Source organism: Saccopteryx leptura, chromosome 8 (assembly GCF_036850995.1).
Source record: "Saccopteryx leptura isolate mSacLep1 chromosome 8, mSacLep1_pri_phased_curated, whole genome shotgun sequence".
NCBI lineage: Eukaryota > Metazoa > Chordata > Mammalia > Chiroptera > Emballonuridae > Saccopteryx > Saccopteryx leptura.
This window is the reverse complement of record NC_089510.1, coordinates 55,365,322-55,379,478: the sequence shown is the minus strand read 5'-3', so window position 1 is coordinate 55,379,478 and position 14,157 is coordinate 55,365,322. Positions and strand designations below refer to the sequence as shown.

The 14,157-nt window shown below is 45.1% G+C and overlaps 1 protein-coding gene across 1 annotated transcript in view; it reads right to left on the bottom strand.

The window, feature by feature from the left end:
- IQCG (IQ motif containing G) overlaps positions 1–14,157 on the bottom strand; it is a 53,830-nt gene that overhangs the window by 10,169 nt on the left and 29,504 nt on the right. The window contains exons 6-7 of the mRNA XM_066346978.1: positions 11,107–11,188; positions 1,300–1,461 (exon numbers count right to left, since the gene is read on the bottom strand). Coding sequence (XP_066203075.1) covers positions 1,300–1,461; positions 11,107–11,188 — 244 coding nt within the window. The remainder of the gene's footprint in view (positions 1–1,299; positions 1,462–11,106; positions 11,189–14,157) is intronic.

The following is a 14,157-nucleotide window of genomic DNA, read 5'->3' as shown; positions in this document are numbered from 1 at the left end:
GTAGCTGTGACAGCGGCTCAGGTTGTCTTGCTCAACGGGCCTCCCCAGAGCTCCGTGCTGTCACTCCAGAGCTGCATGCAGTTCAGTTCCCTACTGCGCGGTTGGTGTCACCCACAGTGCTGAGCCCTGCGGCGGTAACGTACTGGGTACATGCAAGTGCCCAGAACAGAAGGACCCAATGCTGTTGCCTGGAAAGTGATGTTAATTTAAGGAGAGAAACAGTGCTTCAAGGACACAGATTCTTAGGCCTACAAGAGGAAATTCCGGGGTGCAAGCAAAAGTTTGCTCAGTCTTAAACCACACCTGGGCATGAGCTTCAAATAAGCAGGGAGCTCAGAGGGGTCCCGCAAGGACACACTCTACTGAGTTTGCTCCTTGTCGCCGACCTATTGTTAGCCATTTAGCTTTTCTCCTCTAATGAAAGTCTAACCCTTGTTTCTTTCTCCCGATATTTTTCACTGTGACCTCATCTTTATAAATTTAGGTTTGAGTGAAGTTCAGCACTCTAGATTTTGTATCTCTTTGTGGAAGGATTAAAGGTACTGGTCGGGCAAAGAAAGCAGCACAATCCTGTAGTTTCTACATTGTTTTGTTTTGCTCTCTTCCTGTAATTCCCAAGTGGTTTTATAAAATAAAGTGACCAAGTTTAGAAAGTGCAACCAATTTTCAGTCATTACTAAAAAACAGGAGATGCAGGCTCTACAGCCCATCAGAATCTCTGCTTGCAGATGTGCAAATCTTCCTTCCATTCTAATTTTTTTTGTGTATTTTTCTGAAGCTGGAAACAGGGAGAGACAGTCAGACAGACTCCCGCATGCGCCCAACCAGGATCCACCCGGCATGCCCACCAAGGGCGATGCTCTGCCCACCACGGGGCGATGCTCTGCCCCTCCGGGGCGTCACTCTGTTGCGACCAGAACCACTCTAGCGCCTGGGGCAGAGGCCAAGGAGCCATCCCCAGCGCCCGGGCCATCTTTGCTCCAATGGAGCCTTGGCTGCGGGAGGGGAAGAGAGAGACAGAGAGGAAGGAGGGGGGGTGGGGGGGTGGAGAAGCAAATGGGCGCTTCTCCTATGTACCCTGGCCGGGAATCGAACCTGGGTCCCCCACACGCCAGGCTGACGCTCTACCGCTGAGCCAACCGGCCAGGGCCACCATTCTAATTTTTAACCTCAGATGTTAGGGCTGCGGGTGAGAGAAAACAAAGATGGAATTCTCCCTCTCCCTCCTTGGCTGAGGCAGTACCAGGAGTGAAGCTCGCACGCGATCGACTGGCCCATTCCTAATGCAGCAGTGATTACCTCAGTCTCTTCCAGCAAGAGCTCCTCTGTTTTGTTACATTTTTTCTGGGTCTGGGAAATCTGCAGCTCAGTGTTTCTCTTCATATAGTGATTCTCCATGTCAGTCTTGGCCTTCAGCTCTTGCAGCTGGTCCTTGAGGCGAGCAATATATGTATTCCGGTTCTGTAGAGGTAAGGCCAGGTCTCTAAATAAAAATACATTCTACCTCCATTCAGTCCAGCCAGTGGTTTAAGCTTACCTTTTGTATAAATTTATCAATAAGGAATTGCATATGTTTTTCTGCCATCATGCTATGGGAAATTTATCCAGTAATCATGAATAGTATAAATGAAAATGAAAGGTAAGTCCTTCTAAGCACCAGGACTGTGAAACTGTTTCTTAGGCACACTATTTGTGTACTTGGTATCTACAAGAGGGCCCATTGCTACCTCTTTTTTTTTTTTTTTTTTTTTTTTTTTTACAGAGGAGAGGGAGAGACAGAGAGAGGAGAGACAGAGAGAGAGAAGGGGGGAGGAGCTGGAAGCATCAACTCCCATATGTGCCTTGACCAGGCAAGCCCAGGGTTTCGAACCGGCGACCTCAGCATTTCCAGGTCGATGCTTTATCCACTGCGCCACCACAGGTCAGTCCGCTACCTCTTTTTGGTAGAAAGAGCACTAGTCTAATGATCAAAAGACCTGACACTTCCCACCAAAGACCCACCAGCTGTGTGAACTTGGCCAACTCAGTTAAAATCTCTAAGTCTTACCTTCTGTAAAATACAAAATTAATATCTACCCTGCCTGCCTGACCAGGTGGTGGCGCAGTGGGTAGAGCATTGGACTGGGATGCCAAAGACCCAGGTTCGAGACCCCGAGGTTGCCAGCTTGAGCACGGGCTCATCTGGTTTGAGCAAAAGCTCACCAGCTTGGACCCAAGGTTGCTGGCTTGAGCAAGGGGTTACTCGGTCTGCTTAAGGCCCGCGGTCAAAGCACATATGAGAAAGCAATCAATGAACAACTAAGGTGTTGCAATGCACAACAAAAAACTAATGATTGATGCTTCTCACCTCTCTGTTTCTGTCTGTCTAACCCTGTCTATCCCTCTCTCTGACTCTCTGTCTCTGTAAAAATAAATAAATAAATAAATAAATAAAAATTAATATCTACTCTGCCTGAAATATCACAGGAAGTGATTATAAGGAATTGAGATTATGTGTGATAACTTCACAGGTTACAAAGCAGTTAACAATTATAAGGTATCAATGTTTGTTTATTTGTTTGTTTGTTTGTTTTTATATTTTTCTGAAGTTGGAAATGGGGAGGCAGTCAGATAGACTCCCGCATGCACTCAACCGGGATCCACCCAGCATGCCCACCAGGGGCGATGCTCTGCCCATCTGGGGTGTTGCTCTGTTGCGACCAGAGCCATTCTAGCATGTGAGGCAGAGGCCATGGAGCCATCCTCAGCGCCTGGGCCAACTTTGCTCCAATGGAGCCTCAGCTGCGGGAGGGGAAGAGAGAGACAGAGAGGAAGGAGAGGGGGAGGGGTGGAGAAACAGATGTGCGCTTCTCCTGTGTGCCCTGGCCGGGAATCGAATCTGGGACTCCTGCACTCCAGGCTGATGCTCTACCACTGAGCCAACTGGCCAGGGCCTCAATGTTTATTTTTAAAATATTTATTCAGCACCATAATAGGTAAATAATAGAGATCTAACTAGACATAGTTCTTGACCCTATAAAGTTTGTCAATCTAGTGGTAGACAACTGGTTAAAAGGAAACAAATATGTGTAAACTATTTTTAAAGGTGTGAAGTGCTATGAAATAATAGGGCAAATAGCTATGGAGTCACTAACAAGACTAGTTTCTTTACCCTCTGGAATACCCAGATGGTCTAAAAAGGATTCTAAGAAATACTAAATCTGACACCTACAGGATAGTATGCCTGTCACATGAAAAGGGTTCAAGGAGAATTCTAGGGAAAAGGAAATACCTGTATTAACGTCCTGAGGCAGCAAATACCTGATTATGTTCCAAGACTGAAAGACAGCTCTGGAGGCACTAGTCTGCTGAGGGTTGACAGTGGGAGAAGATGAGGTAGCAGAGGTAGGTAAGAAGGAAACATCAGAACACAGAGGCACTATTAAATGCCATTGGAAGCCTTGTTAAGAGTTTTACTCAGGGTGGTAACATCTGATTTTTTAAAAAGAATTAGAGACAAAATATGAGTAATTTCACAGAGTTAGTTGACAGCACAACAAGCAAGCACACAACTAATAACAAAAATGCACAGCTTTAATGACTGATCATGTTTCTCCAAATATCAACCAACTTTAATCTTACCATATAAACTGGGCAGAGTTGGTTCTATATTAGTTTTGAAAGAAACAATGCAGAAATTGGTCAAGATAATCCATAATGAAAAGCAAACCCAGTTTAAAGAGTCATAAGGCCCTGGCTGGTTGGTTCAGTGGTAGAGCGTCGGCCTGGCATGCAGGAATCCTGGGTTCGATTCCTGGCCAGGGCACACAGGAGAAGCGCCCATCTGCTTCTCCACCCCTCCCCTCTCCTTCTTCTCTGTCTCTCTCTTCCCCTCCCGCAGCCAAGGCTCCATTGGAGCAAAGTTGGCCCGAGCACTGGGGATGGCTCTGTGGCCTCTGCCTCAGGTGCTAGAATGGCTCTGGTTGCAACAGAGCAACGCCCAGATGGGCAGAGCATCACCCCCTGGTGGGCATGCCGGGTGGATCCCGGTCGGGCACATGCGGGAGTCTGTCTGACTGCCTCCCTGTTTCCAACTTCAGAAAAATACAAAAAAAAAAAAAAAAAAAAAAAAGAATCATAAAACCCTAAAATGCATCAGAAAGGAATTCTTGAAGTTACACCTAACTTCTTGGTGTAACTGTGGAATCATTCCAACTGTATACCAATTATTCCAAGTGTGTCAGATCCATTGCAAACAGCTGAGTGCATCTGGTAGGGAATATGCTAAAAGCCCAGATGATAACACATCTTATAGTACTTCATAAGCTTTTTTTAAATTATTAATTTTTAAAATTTATTCTGTTGACATGGATTCAAATGGCCCGCTCAATATAACACCCTCACCCCCAACAATGTGCCCCCAACACACCCCTTTACCCCTTTCCCCCAACTCCCTCCCCCCATTCCCTCTGGGATTTGCTGTCTTGTCATCAGTATCTGTGTACATAGTATGTATATATAATTTCACCAATCCCTTCACCTTCTCTGATATCGTCCCCTCATCCTCCATCCCTCTCTGACTGCTGTCCCTCTGTTCCCTGTGACGCTGCCTCTGCTTCTATTTCATTCCTTATTTGAGGAATGTGTTCATTAGATTCCACATATAAGAGAGATCATATGATATTTGTCTTTCTCTGCCTGGCTTATTTCACTTAGCACAATAATCTCCAGGCCCATCCATGCCATCACAAAAGGTAAGATTTCCTTCTTTTTCATGGCCACATAGTATTCCATGGTTTATATGAACCACAACTTTTGTGTGTGTGTGTGTATTTTTGTATTTTTCTGAAGTCAGAAATGGGGAGCAGTCAGACAAACTCCCGCATGCGCCCAACCAGGATCCACCCGGCATGCCCACCAGGGGTATTGCTCCATTGGCACTGGAGCCATTCTAGCACCTGAGGCAGAGGCCATGGAACATCCTCAGTGCTAGGGTCAACTCTGCTCCAATGGAGCTTTGGCTGTGGGAGGGGAAGAAAGAGATAGAGAGAAAGGAGAGGAGGAAGGGTGGAGAAGCAGATGGGTGCTTCTCTTATGTGCCCTGGCCAGGAATCGAACCCGGGACTTCCACACGCTGGGCCAATGCCCTACCACTGAGCCAACCAGCCAGGACCTGTACTACAACTTTTATCAACTTTTTTTTTTTTAGATTTTTTTAATTCATTTTAGAGTGAGAAGACAGAGAGAGAGAGACAGACAGAGAGAAGAGGGGAGGACCAGGACGCATCAACTCCCATATGTGCCTTGACCAGGCAAGCCTGGGGTTTTGAACCAGCAACCTCAGCATTCCAGGTTGACACTTTACCCATTGTGCCACCTCAGGTCAGGCTGTACCACAACTTTTTAATCCACTCATCCACTGACAGACACTTGGGCTGTTTCCAGATCTTAGCTATTGTAAATAATGCAGCAATAAACATGGGGGTGCATACCTTCTTTTGAATCAGTGTTTGGGGATTTTTAGGATATATTCCTAAAAGTGGGATAGCTGGGCCAAGGCAGTTCCATTTTTAATTTTGGGGGGAAACGCCATACTGGTTTCCACAACTCTGCATTCCACCAGCAGTGGAATTTTCTCCACAACCTCGCTAGCACTTGTTGTTTGTTGATTTGTTAATGAGCATGGTTCTGACAGGTGTGAAGTGTATCTCATTGTGGTTTGTTTTGTTTTTGATTTTTTAATATTTTATTTATTGATTTCTAGAGAGAGGGGAGAGAGAGAGAAATAGAGAGAGAGAAGGGGGAGGAGCAGGAAGCATCAACTCCCATATGTGCCTTGACCAGGCAAGCCCAGGGTTTCGAACCAGCAACCTCAGTGTTCCAGGTCGACGCTTTATCCCACTGCGCCACCACAGGTCAGGCCTCATTGTGGTTTTAATTTGCATTTCTCTGATGATTAATGACATTGAACATTTTTTCATATACCTATTGACCATGTGTGTCCTCTTTGGAGAAGAATCTATTCAGTTCTTAAGCTCATTTTTAAATTGGATTGTTTAACTTTCTATTGGATGTTTAACTTTATAAATTTTGGTTATTAACCCCTTATCAGACATATTGATGGATATATTCTCGCATTGTGTGGGTTGTCTTTTTAATTTGTTAATGATATCTTCTGCAGTGCAAAAGCTTTTTAGTTTGATATAGTCCTATTTGTTAATTTTGTCCTTTCTTTTTTTGTGTGTGTGACAGAAACAGACAGAGAGAGGGACCAATAGGAACAGACAGACAGGAAGGGAGAGAGATGAGAAGCATCAATTCTTTATTGCGGCTCCTTAGTTTTTCATTGATTGTGCCCTCATATATGCCTTGACTGGGGGGCCTCAACACTAGAAAACTGAGTCACTGATGTGCTCCCTGCTTCCTGGCTGACTTCTCAGAACAGCCCAGTCTTCATAGGGTGGGGCACAGGAGACTACCGAGGGCGGGGCAGATGCTTTTCCCCAGGCTGATGCTGCTCAGAGGGGACTATTTCACCCAAGAAAGATGGTGACTGAAGTATTGTAGAATGACTCAGCACAGGGGTTCTAGTGGCCATCCCCCATGGTGTCTCTCCCTTGGCCACCAACTTCACACTCTTCATGCAACTCTAGTCCTCTCAGCCCTCCCTCCATCGGAGCCCTGGGTAAGTGGCTGTGAACGAGATTTTTCTGTGCTGGCCCTTTAAAAGGGAGCCTGCATCTCTGAGAGCTCCATCTGTTTCTCACAGACAGACACCTCAGCTCTTTTCACCGCCATATGCTGTGTGGGCACTTCTTCTAGGCTCTGGGGCTCTATGTTGGGGCTCCAAGCCTGGGGCTGAGGACCTTCCCTCTCAGGGCAACCCTCCCTGCAGTGAGAGTCCCTCCGGACACTGCAGCACTGCTCGCTCCTGGGAGCAGGGCTCTCCCCGCCACATCTCCGCCCTTCCTACCAGTCTCAGTGTGGTTTCTTCTGTGATCCTTGGTTATGAACTCCTCATTTAGCGCAAAGTTGGTTTTTCAAGATGACTGTTCTTTTTTTTTTTTACAGAGTCAGAGAGAGTGATAGATAGGGACAGACAGACAGGAAGGGAGAGAGATGAAAATCAATTTTTCATTGTGGCACTTTAGTTGTTCATTGATTGCTTTCTCATATGTGCCTTGACCAGGGGTTACAGCAGACCAAGTAACCCTTGCTCCAGCCAGCGACCTTGGGCCCAAGCTGGTGAGCTTTGCTCAAACCAGATGAACCCGTGCTCAAGCTGGCGACCTTGGGGGTCTCAAACCTGGGTCCTGGGGTGCATATCTTCTTTTGAATCAGTGTTTGGGGATTCCTCTGCGTCCCAGTCTGACACTCTATTCACTGCGCCACTGCCTGATCACGCAAGATGACCGTTCTTAAATTAAGTTGTAATTCAATTTGGTTCTGGGAGGTGGCAGCTGCAACATCCGCCTACTCTGTCACCATCTTAGAATCCCCTTCATAAGCTTTTACAAATTGTAAGACTGTGGGCAAATTACTTAACCTCTCTAAGACTGTTTTCTCATCTGTAAAATCCTGCCAGTGCCTGGCACAACCTAGGTGCTCAATAAATACTTATTAAATAAATTTTAAGAAATGACTTTTTTGGCTCAAGTTTTTTTCTTCCTTTCTCTACATTCTCCTCCCCTTCCTCCACTCTTCTCCATTTCTCTTCTCTCCTTTCTTCTAGTTCCAGACTGTATGGCAGTCAGTGATAACATTTGAATGTCTAGGAAGACTTGAGTTAAAGTGAAATGTGATGCTTTCTCTTCTTCATTGACTGGAGTCCTTTTGCCTGTTTAGTCATTTAGACTTTCTTCAAGGTCCAGTTTATATACCACTTAAATCCATAAAACCATTTCCAGAAAACCTCAGTCCATATAAATAATTATAGTTTTTTCACAGACGAATAGTGTTAAATAGTTAGGTATTCATTAAATAGTGTCCATACAAAAATAAAAGTCTTAAAAATAAAAAATTTAAAAAGAATGTACTCTGAATGCTTTCACAATGTATGGTAATATGTTGTCATATAGTTTTATTTTTTTTTAATTCATTTTAGAGAGGAGAGAGAGAGAAGGTGGGGGGAGGAGCAAGAAGCATTGACTCCCATATGTGCCTTGACCAGGCAACTCTAGGGTTTCAAACTGGCAACCTCAGCATTCCAGCTAGATGCTTTATCCACTGCGCCACCACAGGTCAGGCTTTGTCATATTATTAAGACTCTGATGACAAGCCATTAGGAGAAGGAAATACTATCAAAGGAAGACTCTAAAAGGTTTAAAGAAACCTTGTTAAAATGCCATTGTTACAACAACCAGTGGTAGACCTAGGGCTAAACTCAGATATTCACGTTAGGACCTGGCTAAACCTCTAATGGAACTGGTGAAGACAAGTTAGTTCTTCACAACTCTCAACTTATAAGATTCTTCTAACCTGACCAGTGGTGGTTCAGTGAATAGAGCATCAACCTGGGACACTGAGAACCCAGGTTTGAAAACCAGATGTCACTAGCTTGAGTGCAAGGTTGCCAGCTTGAGCACGGGGTCATCGACATGATTCCATGGTTGCTGGCCTTGAGTCCAAAGGTCACTGGCTTGAAGCCCAAGGTCACTGGTGTGAGCAAGTGATCACTGACTTGGCTTGAGCCCCCCCACTCAAGGCATCTATGAGAACAATCAGTGAACAACTAAAGTGACACAACTACGAATTGAAGCTTCTCATCTCTCCCTCCTGTCTCTCTCTACTTCACTACAAAGAAAAGAAAAAATTCTTCTATGGACTTTAGTTTCACCATTGCTTTTTTGGAAACAATTCTAATGTCTATTATTTATCTCATACCAGCTTTGAGTTGCTTGCAAATTTAGTAAGCATGCTTTCTATCAATATATCTTCATTTAATTCTTTAATGCATTTTGGACCATAGAGATCATCACAGTCATCTCAACCTATTTCCTTTGGTTCTCTCTGCCTGGCCCCTTCAAAAGGAAATGAGAGTCATCAAAGAATGAAAGAAGTTAAGGGGCCTGAGTGAAGAAAAGAGCCAGATAACATGCAAAGTAGTAATAGGGTGGCCAGAGAAAAACAAAGTATGGCTTGGAGGATGGAGTAATTCAGGCCTGATTTAAGATAACATGCAGAGCTTCCAGGACAGCACTGAGCTTTCCAAAGTACAGCTAATGACCATGGAGGACAATGGGATTGCTGAATGAAGAACCAAAGGGTGAGGAATTAGCAATGCTGCAGTTGGCTGAGGGCCACCCACAGTCAAGACATTCATGTGAAGCCAATTCTAAGAAAAAAAATTTCCTTCACTAGCCCCTATTAAGGAGGAGGTACAAAATGCTCTTCATCCAGCAAGAGAATACAAGTAAGGCACTATAAGAATCAAAGGGCAGCCTGACCAGGCGGTGGCGCAGTAGATGGTGCGTCGGACTGGGATCCGGAAGGACCCAGGTTCGAGACCCCGAGGTCGCCAGCTTGAGTGCGGGCTCATCTGGTTTGAGCAAAGCTCACCAGCTTGGACCCAAGGTCGCTGGCTCGAGCAAGGGGTCACTCAGTCTGCTGAAGGCCCGCGGTCAAGGCATATATGAGGGAGCAGTCAATGAATAACTAAGGTGTCGCAATGCGCAACGAAAAACTAATGATTGATGCTTCTCATCTCTCCGTTCCTGTCTGTCTGTCCCTGTCTATCTCTCTGTCTCTGTTAAAAAAAAAGAAAGGGCAAAAGTTTGTACCCAAAATCACTGAGCACCATTGGGAAGATCCCTCTTACTATTGCAATAAGCTCATAGGGTTCCAGGACATCCAGCTTTGTGCCCTTTAACTCCTTCTATAACCATTCAAAATGAACAGGAGTGGGTTTATCTCCTCTTGGTTACTACATCTACCCTCAATAATCATGGCAAAGCTGAAACAAGTGAAGGACTCTTCTTTATCAGCCAACTTTTTTCCAATTGTCCAGCACTCAAATCCTAAGGGAAATGAGAAGTCTTAGGCCCAACGGAGAAATAACTCCTCCTTGGCATCCTGTTTCGATTATCTCCCCAATGCTAAATACCTGAGTGGCGGCTCCAGCACTGGACAGGTTTATTGTACATGCTAAAGGCAGTAGGATGAGGTAAGGGCAACTGCTTTAAGCAACTCTATGTTATGCCTGATCAGGTGGTGGTGCAGTGGATAGAGCATGAACCTGGGATGCTGAGGACCCAGGTTCAAAACCCTGGCTTGAGCATGGGCTCACCAGCTTGAGCGTGGGCTCACCAGCTTGAACATGGGATCACAGACATGACCCCATGGTCGCTGACTTGAGTGTAAAGGTCACTGGCTTGAGCCCAAGGCCACTGGTTTGAGCCCAGGGTCGCTGGCTTGAGCAAGGGGTCACTGGCTCAGCTGAAGCCCGCCCCAGGTCAAGGCACATATGAAAAGCAATCAATGAACAATTAAAGTGCTGCAACTAAAAGTTGATGCTTCTCATCTTTTCTCTTGTTTGTCTATCTCTCACAAAAACAAACAAACAAAATAAACCGCTAATAGTGTTAGTCATTTTAATAGAACTAACATCTAACTGCCTAGGACCTCGGTTGTAGCCCAAACATTGGTTTGCTTAAAACTTGGATACATTTTCTTACTGAGGTAAATTAGATATAAGGTTAGGTTCTAATAACCATGAAAACTCAGTAAATCCAACTGTATTTAAAATACAATACAAATGACATTATTAACCCTAACCATCATGTATGAGAAGGTTCGTAATGTGCTTATTGTCCTCCAAGGACTATAGTCTCCCACTGGAATGCTAGGGTGGAAGGGATTGTCTGAGATAAGTTCCCTGTGGGGAAGGAATGGGTGGTGTGGTTGGGTGAAATGGGAGGGGTAAGAACTAAGAACTCTCCCAGAGTTCTATGCTGCACATACTTGTACATCTTAGACCAACTCCCTAGTTACTCTCTATATATTTTCAATAAAGAAATCCCAGGAGAAACAACAATCTTTCAGACCCAATTCTTCTTTGCTTAAGAAAAAAGGCTTTGATATTGCTGTTTTAGCTTTAGTAACTTTTGGTGTTGCCCAGGAAATTCTTACCTCTACTTCAGCTTGCCATTCTTTTTTGACATTAAGAAGCTGTTTTTGAAGATATTTTATTTGTTTTCTTCCATTTTCCTCCCTAGAAGAAATAAGAATGACTTATGTTTTGAGCAGTGTTTCTCAAACTTCAGTATGTATAAGGACCACCTGGAGGTTAGTAACTAGATTCCTGGGCTGACTCAGTAGGTCTGGGATGGGGTCCTGGAATTTGCACCTCTAACAGGTTCCCAGGTGATGTTCATGGTGCTCGTCCATGGCGCACACTTTCAGTGACACTTCTTCAGAAATGATTTTAATTTTCTTTTTTTTGAGAAAGAGAGAAAAACATCGATGTTCCACTTATTTATGAATTCATTGGTTGATTCCTGTATGTGCCCTGACTGGGATCAAAATCACAATTCTGGAATATTGGGAGGATGCTCTAACTAACTAAGCTACCTAGCCAGGGCCTTCAGTGACACTTTTATTAATTAATTTATTCTTTTGAGAGAGTGAAAGAGATAGAGAGGCAGGAAGGAAGAGAGATGAGAAGCATCAACTCATAGTTGCATCACTCTAGCTGTTCATTGATTGCTTCTCATATGTGCCTTGAACGAAGTGGGGGGGGGGGTGACGGAGGGAGCTACGGCCTTGAACGAAGCGGGGGGGGGGGGGTGACGGAGGGAGCTACGGCCAAGCCAGTGACCCCTTCTCAAGCCAGCAACCTTGGGCTCAAGGCAGCGACCATGGGGTCATGTTGATGACACCATGATCAAGTCAGCAACCCCGCACTCAAGCTGGTGAGCCCGTGCTCAAGCCTGTGACCTCAGGGTTTTGAACCTGGGACCTCATTGTCCCAGGTCTAGGCTCTATCCACTGTGCCACCACCAGTCAAGCCTTCAGTAACACTTTTTAAAAGACTGATTGTTTCAGTAAATTGAAGGAGGATTGTTTGGCTTATCAGTGCTGTATGGAAAATAGCTGCTGCTGCATTACTTATGCTAAGTTCTAGCTCTTGGGCAAAAGGTAACCCCCGCATCTCTCACTGTACGGGCACATTTTCCCTGTGTAATCACCTGTGGGCTCTTACTGTGGCACCATGCAAACAGCTTGTTCCCCACGCACCTTTTTTTTTCCTGACAGAGAGAGGGATAGATAGGGACAGACAGGAGGGAAGAGAGATGAGAAGCATCAATTCTTCGTTGTGGTTCCTTAGTTGTCCATTGATTACTTTCTCATATGTGTCTTGATGGGGGGGGCGGGGCTACAGCAGACCGAGTAACCCCTTGCTCAAACCAGGGACCTTGGGCTCAAGACGGTGAGCCTTGTTCAAACCAGATGAGCCTGCGCTCAAGCTGGCGAGCTCAGGGTTTCGAACCTGGGTCCTCTGCGTCCCAGTCCGATGCTCTATCCACTGCGCCAATGCTCTATCCACTGCGCCACTGCCTGGTCAGGCTCCAGGCACTTTTTACCTAATGTTTTTAGTACCATTGCTAACTCTTGACTGAATCATTATTCACTATAAAAAGTTGCAAAAATGATGACTTGTAATTCTGTTGTTCCTTAAAAATTTATGAACTGGCATTCTTCTGCTTTAAAATAAAAAGCTTCCCTTTTTCTCCCCCCTACATATAAAATAAAATAAAATTAATAAAATAAAATAAAATAAAGTAAATAGCTGCTGCTGAGAAAAACTAAGAGGAGATGGTACAGGAAGAGGAAAAAAGAATCCTCCCTATTCTGAGCCCTTCCATATTCTTACCTCACAATAACCTTATGAAATAGCCTCTATCGTTGGCCTCATTTTAAGAATGAAGAAGATGGCCTGATCTGTGGTGGTGCAGGGGATAAAGAGTCAACCTGGAAATGCTGAGGTCGCCGGTTCAAATCCCTGGGCTTGCCTGGTCAAGGCACATATGGGAGTTGATACTTCCAGCTCCTCCCCTCTTCTCTCTCTCTCTCCCATCTCTAAAATGAATAGATAAAATCTTAAAAAAAAAAAAAAAAGAATGAGGAAGATAGAGAGCTGAGGTAACTTGCTGTGGTGGCCATGTGAACGTGCCTCGCAGGCCTCCAACTACAGAGTGAAAGCAAACAAGGGTGTTAGCCCGAGGCTCTGGAGTCCTTCACTGTGTGTTCTGAAGCCTCACATCCCACTGACTGCTCACAGCCCGTTTTTGAGTGTGGCAGGGTCACTATGGCAGGCCCTTCCTGAGAGAGCAGGGCTTCTCCGGGGGCTGACTCGGCTCACGGGCCCCCTGACAGCCTCGCCGCAGCACTCTGCACTGCCGGGCAGTCTCGTCCACCCAGCGTTCCCTCTCCTTCACTTGGGGCCAGTCGACATGGGGTCTGAAAGCTCCCTCCCATTTTCTTTCACACAGGTGTTTGAAAAATCTTTGCACGACTAATCTCATTTTGGCATCTCTTCTCAGAAGACACAGCCCTACACACTGACCACGGTCATACAAACAGTAAATGGCACAGCAGGATTCAAACTCAGTGCTATTTGAATGAGAACTTTACTACTTTATGTTATTATTTTTTAAGATTTTATTGATTTATTTTAGAGAGAAGAGAGAGAGAAAAGCGGAGAAGAGCAGCTCACAGCCACCTCTCTCATGTGTCCTGACCAGGCGAGCCTGGGGCTTTGCAAGGCGGCCCCAGCGTTCCAGGTCCACACTTAATCCACCGCGCCCCCACAGGTCAGGCTGTTTTATGTTATTGTTTCTTTTTTTTTTTTTTTTTAATTTTTTATTTATTCATTTTTAGAGAGGAGAGAGAGACAGAGAGAGAGAAGGGGGGAGGAGCTGGAAGCATCAACTCCCATATGTGCCTTGACCAGGCAAGCCCAGGGCTTTGAACCGGCAACCTCAGTGTTTCCAGGTTGATGCTTTACCCACTGTACCACCACAGGTCAGGCATGTTATTGTTTCTGTTGGCTCTCAGAAACAGAATTCTGTTTATCTCCAGCAATCCCATTACTTTGATTTAAAACAATCAAAATAACAAAACAATATAAAGATAAACAAAACTAAACAGCTGTCTTAGCTGGGGCTGCTATACCAAAAA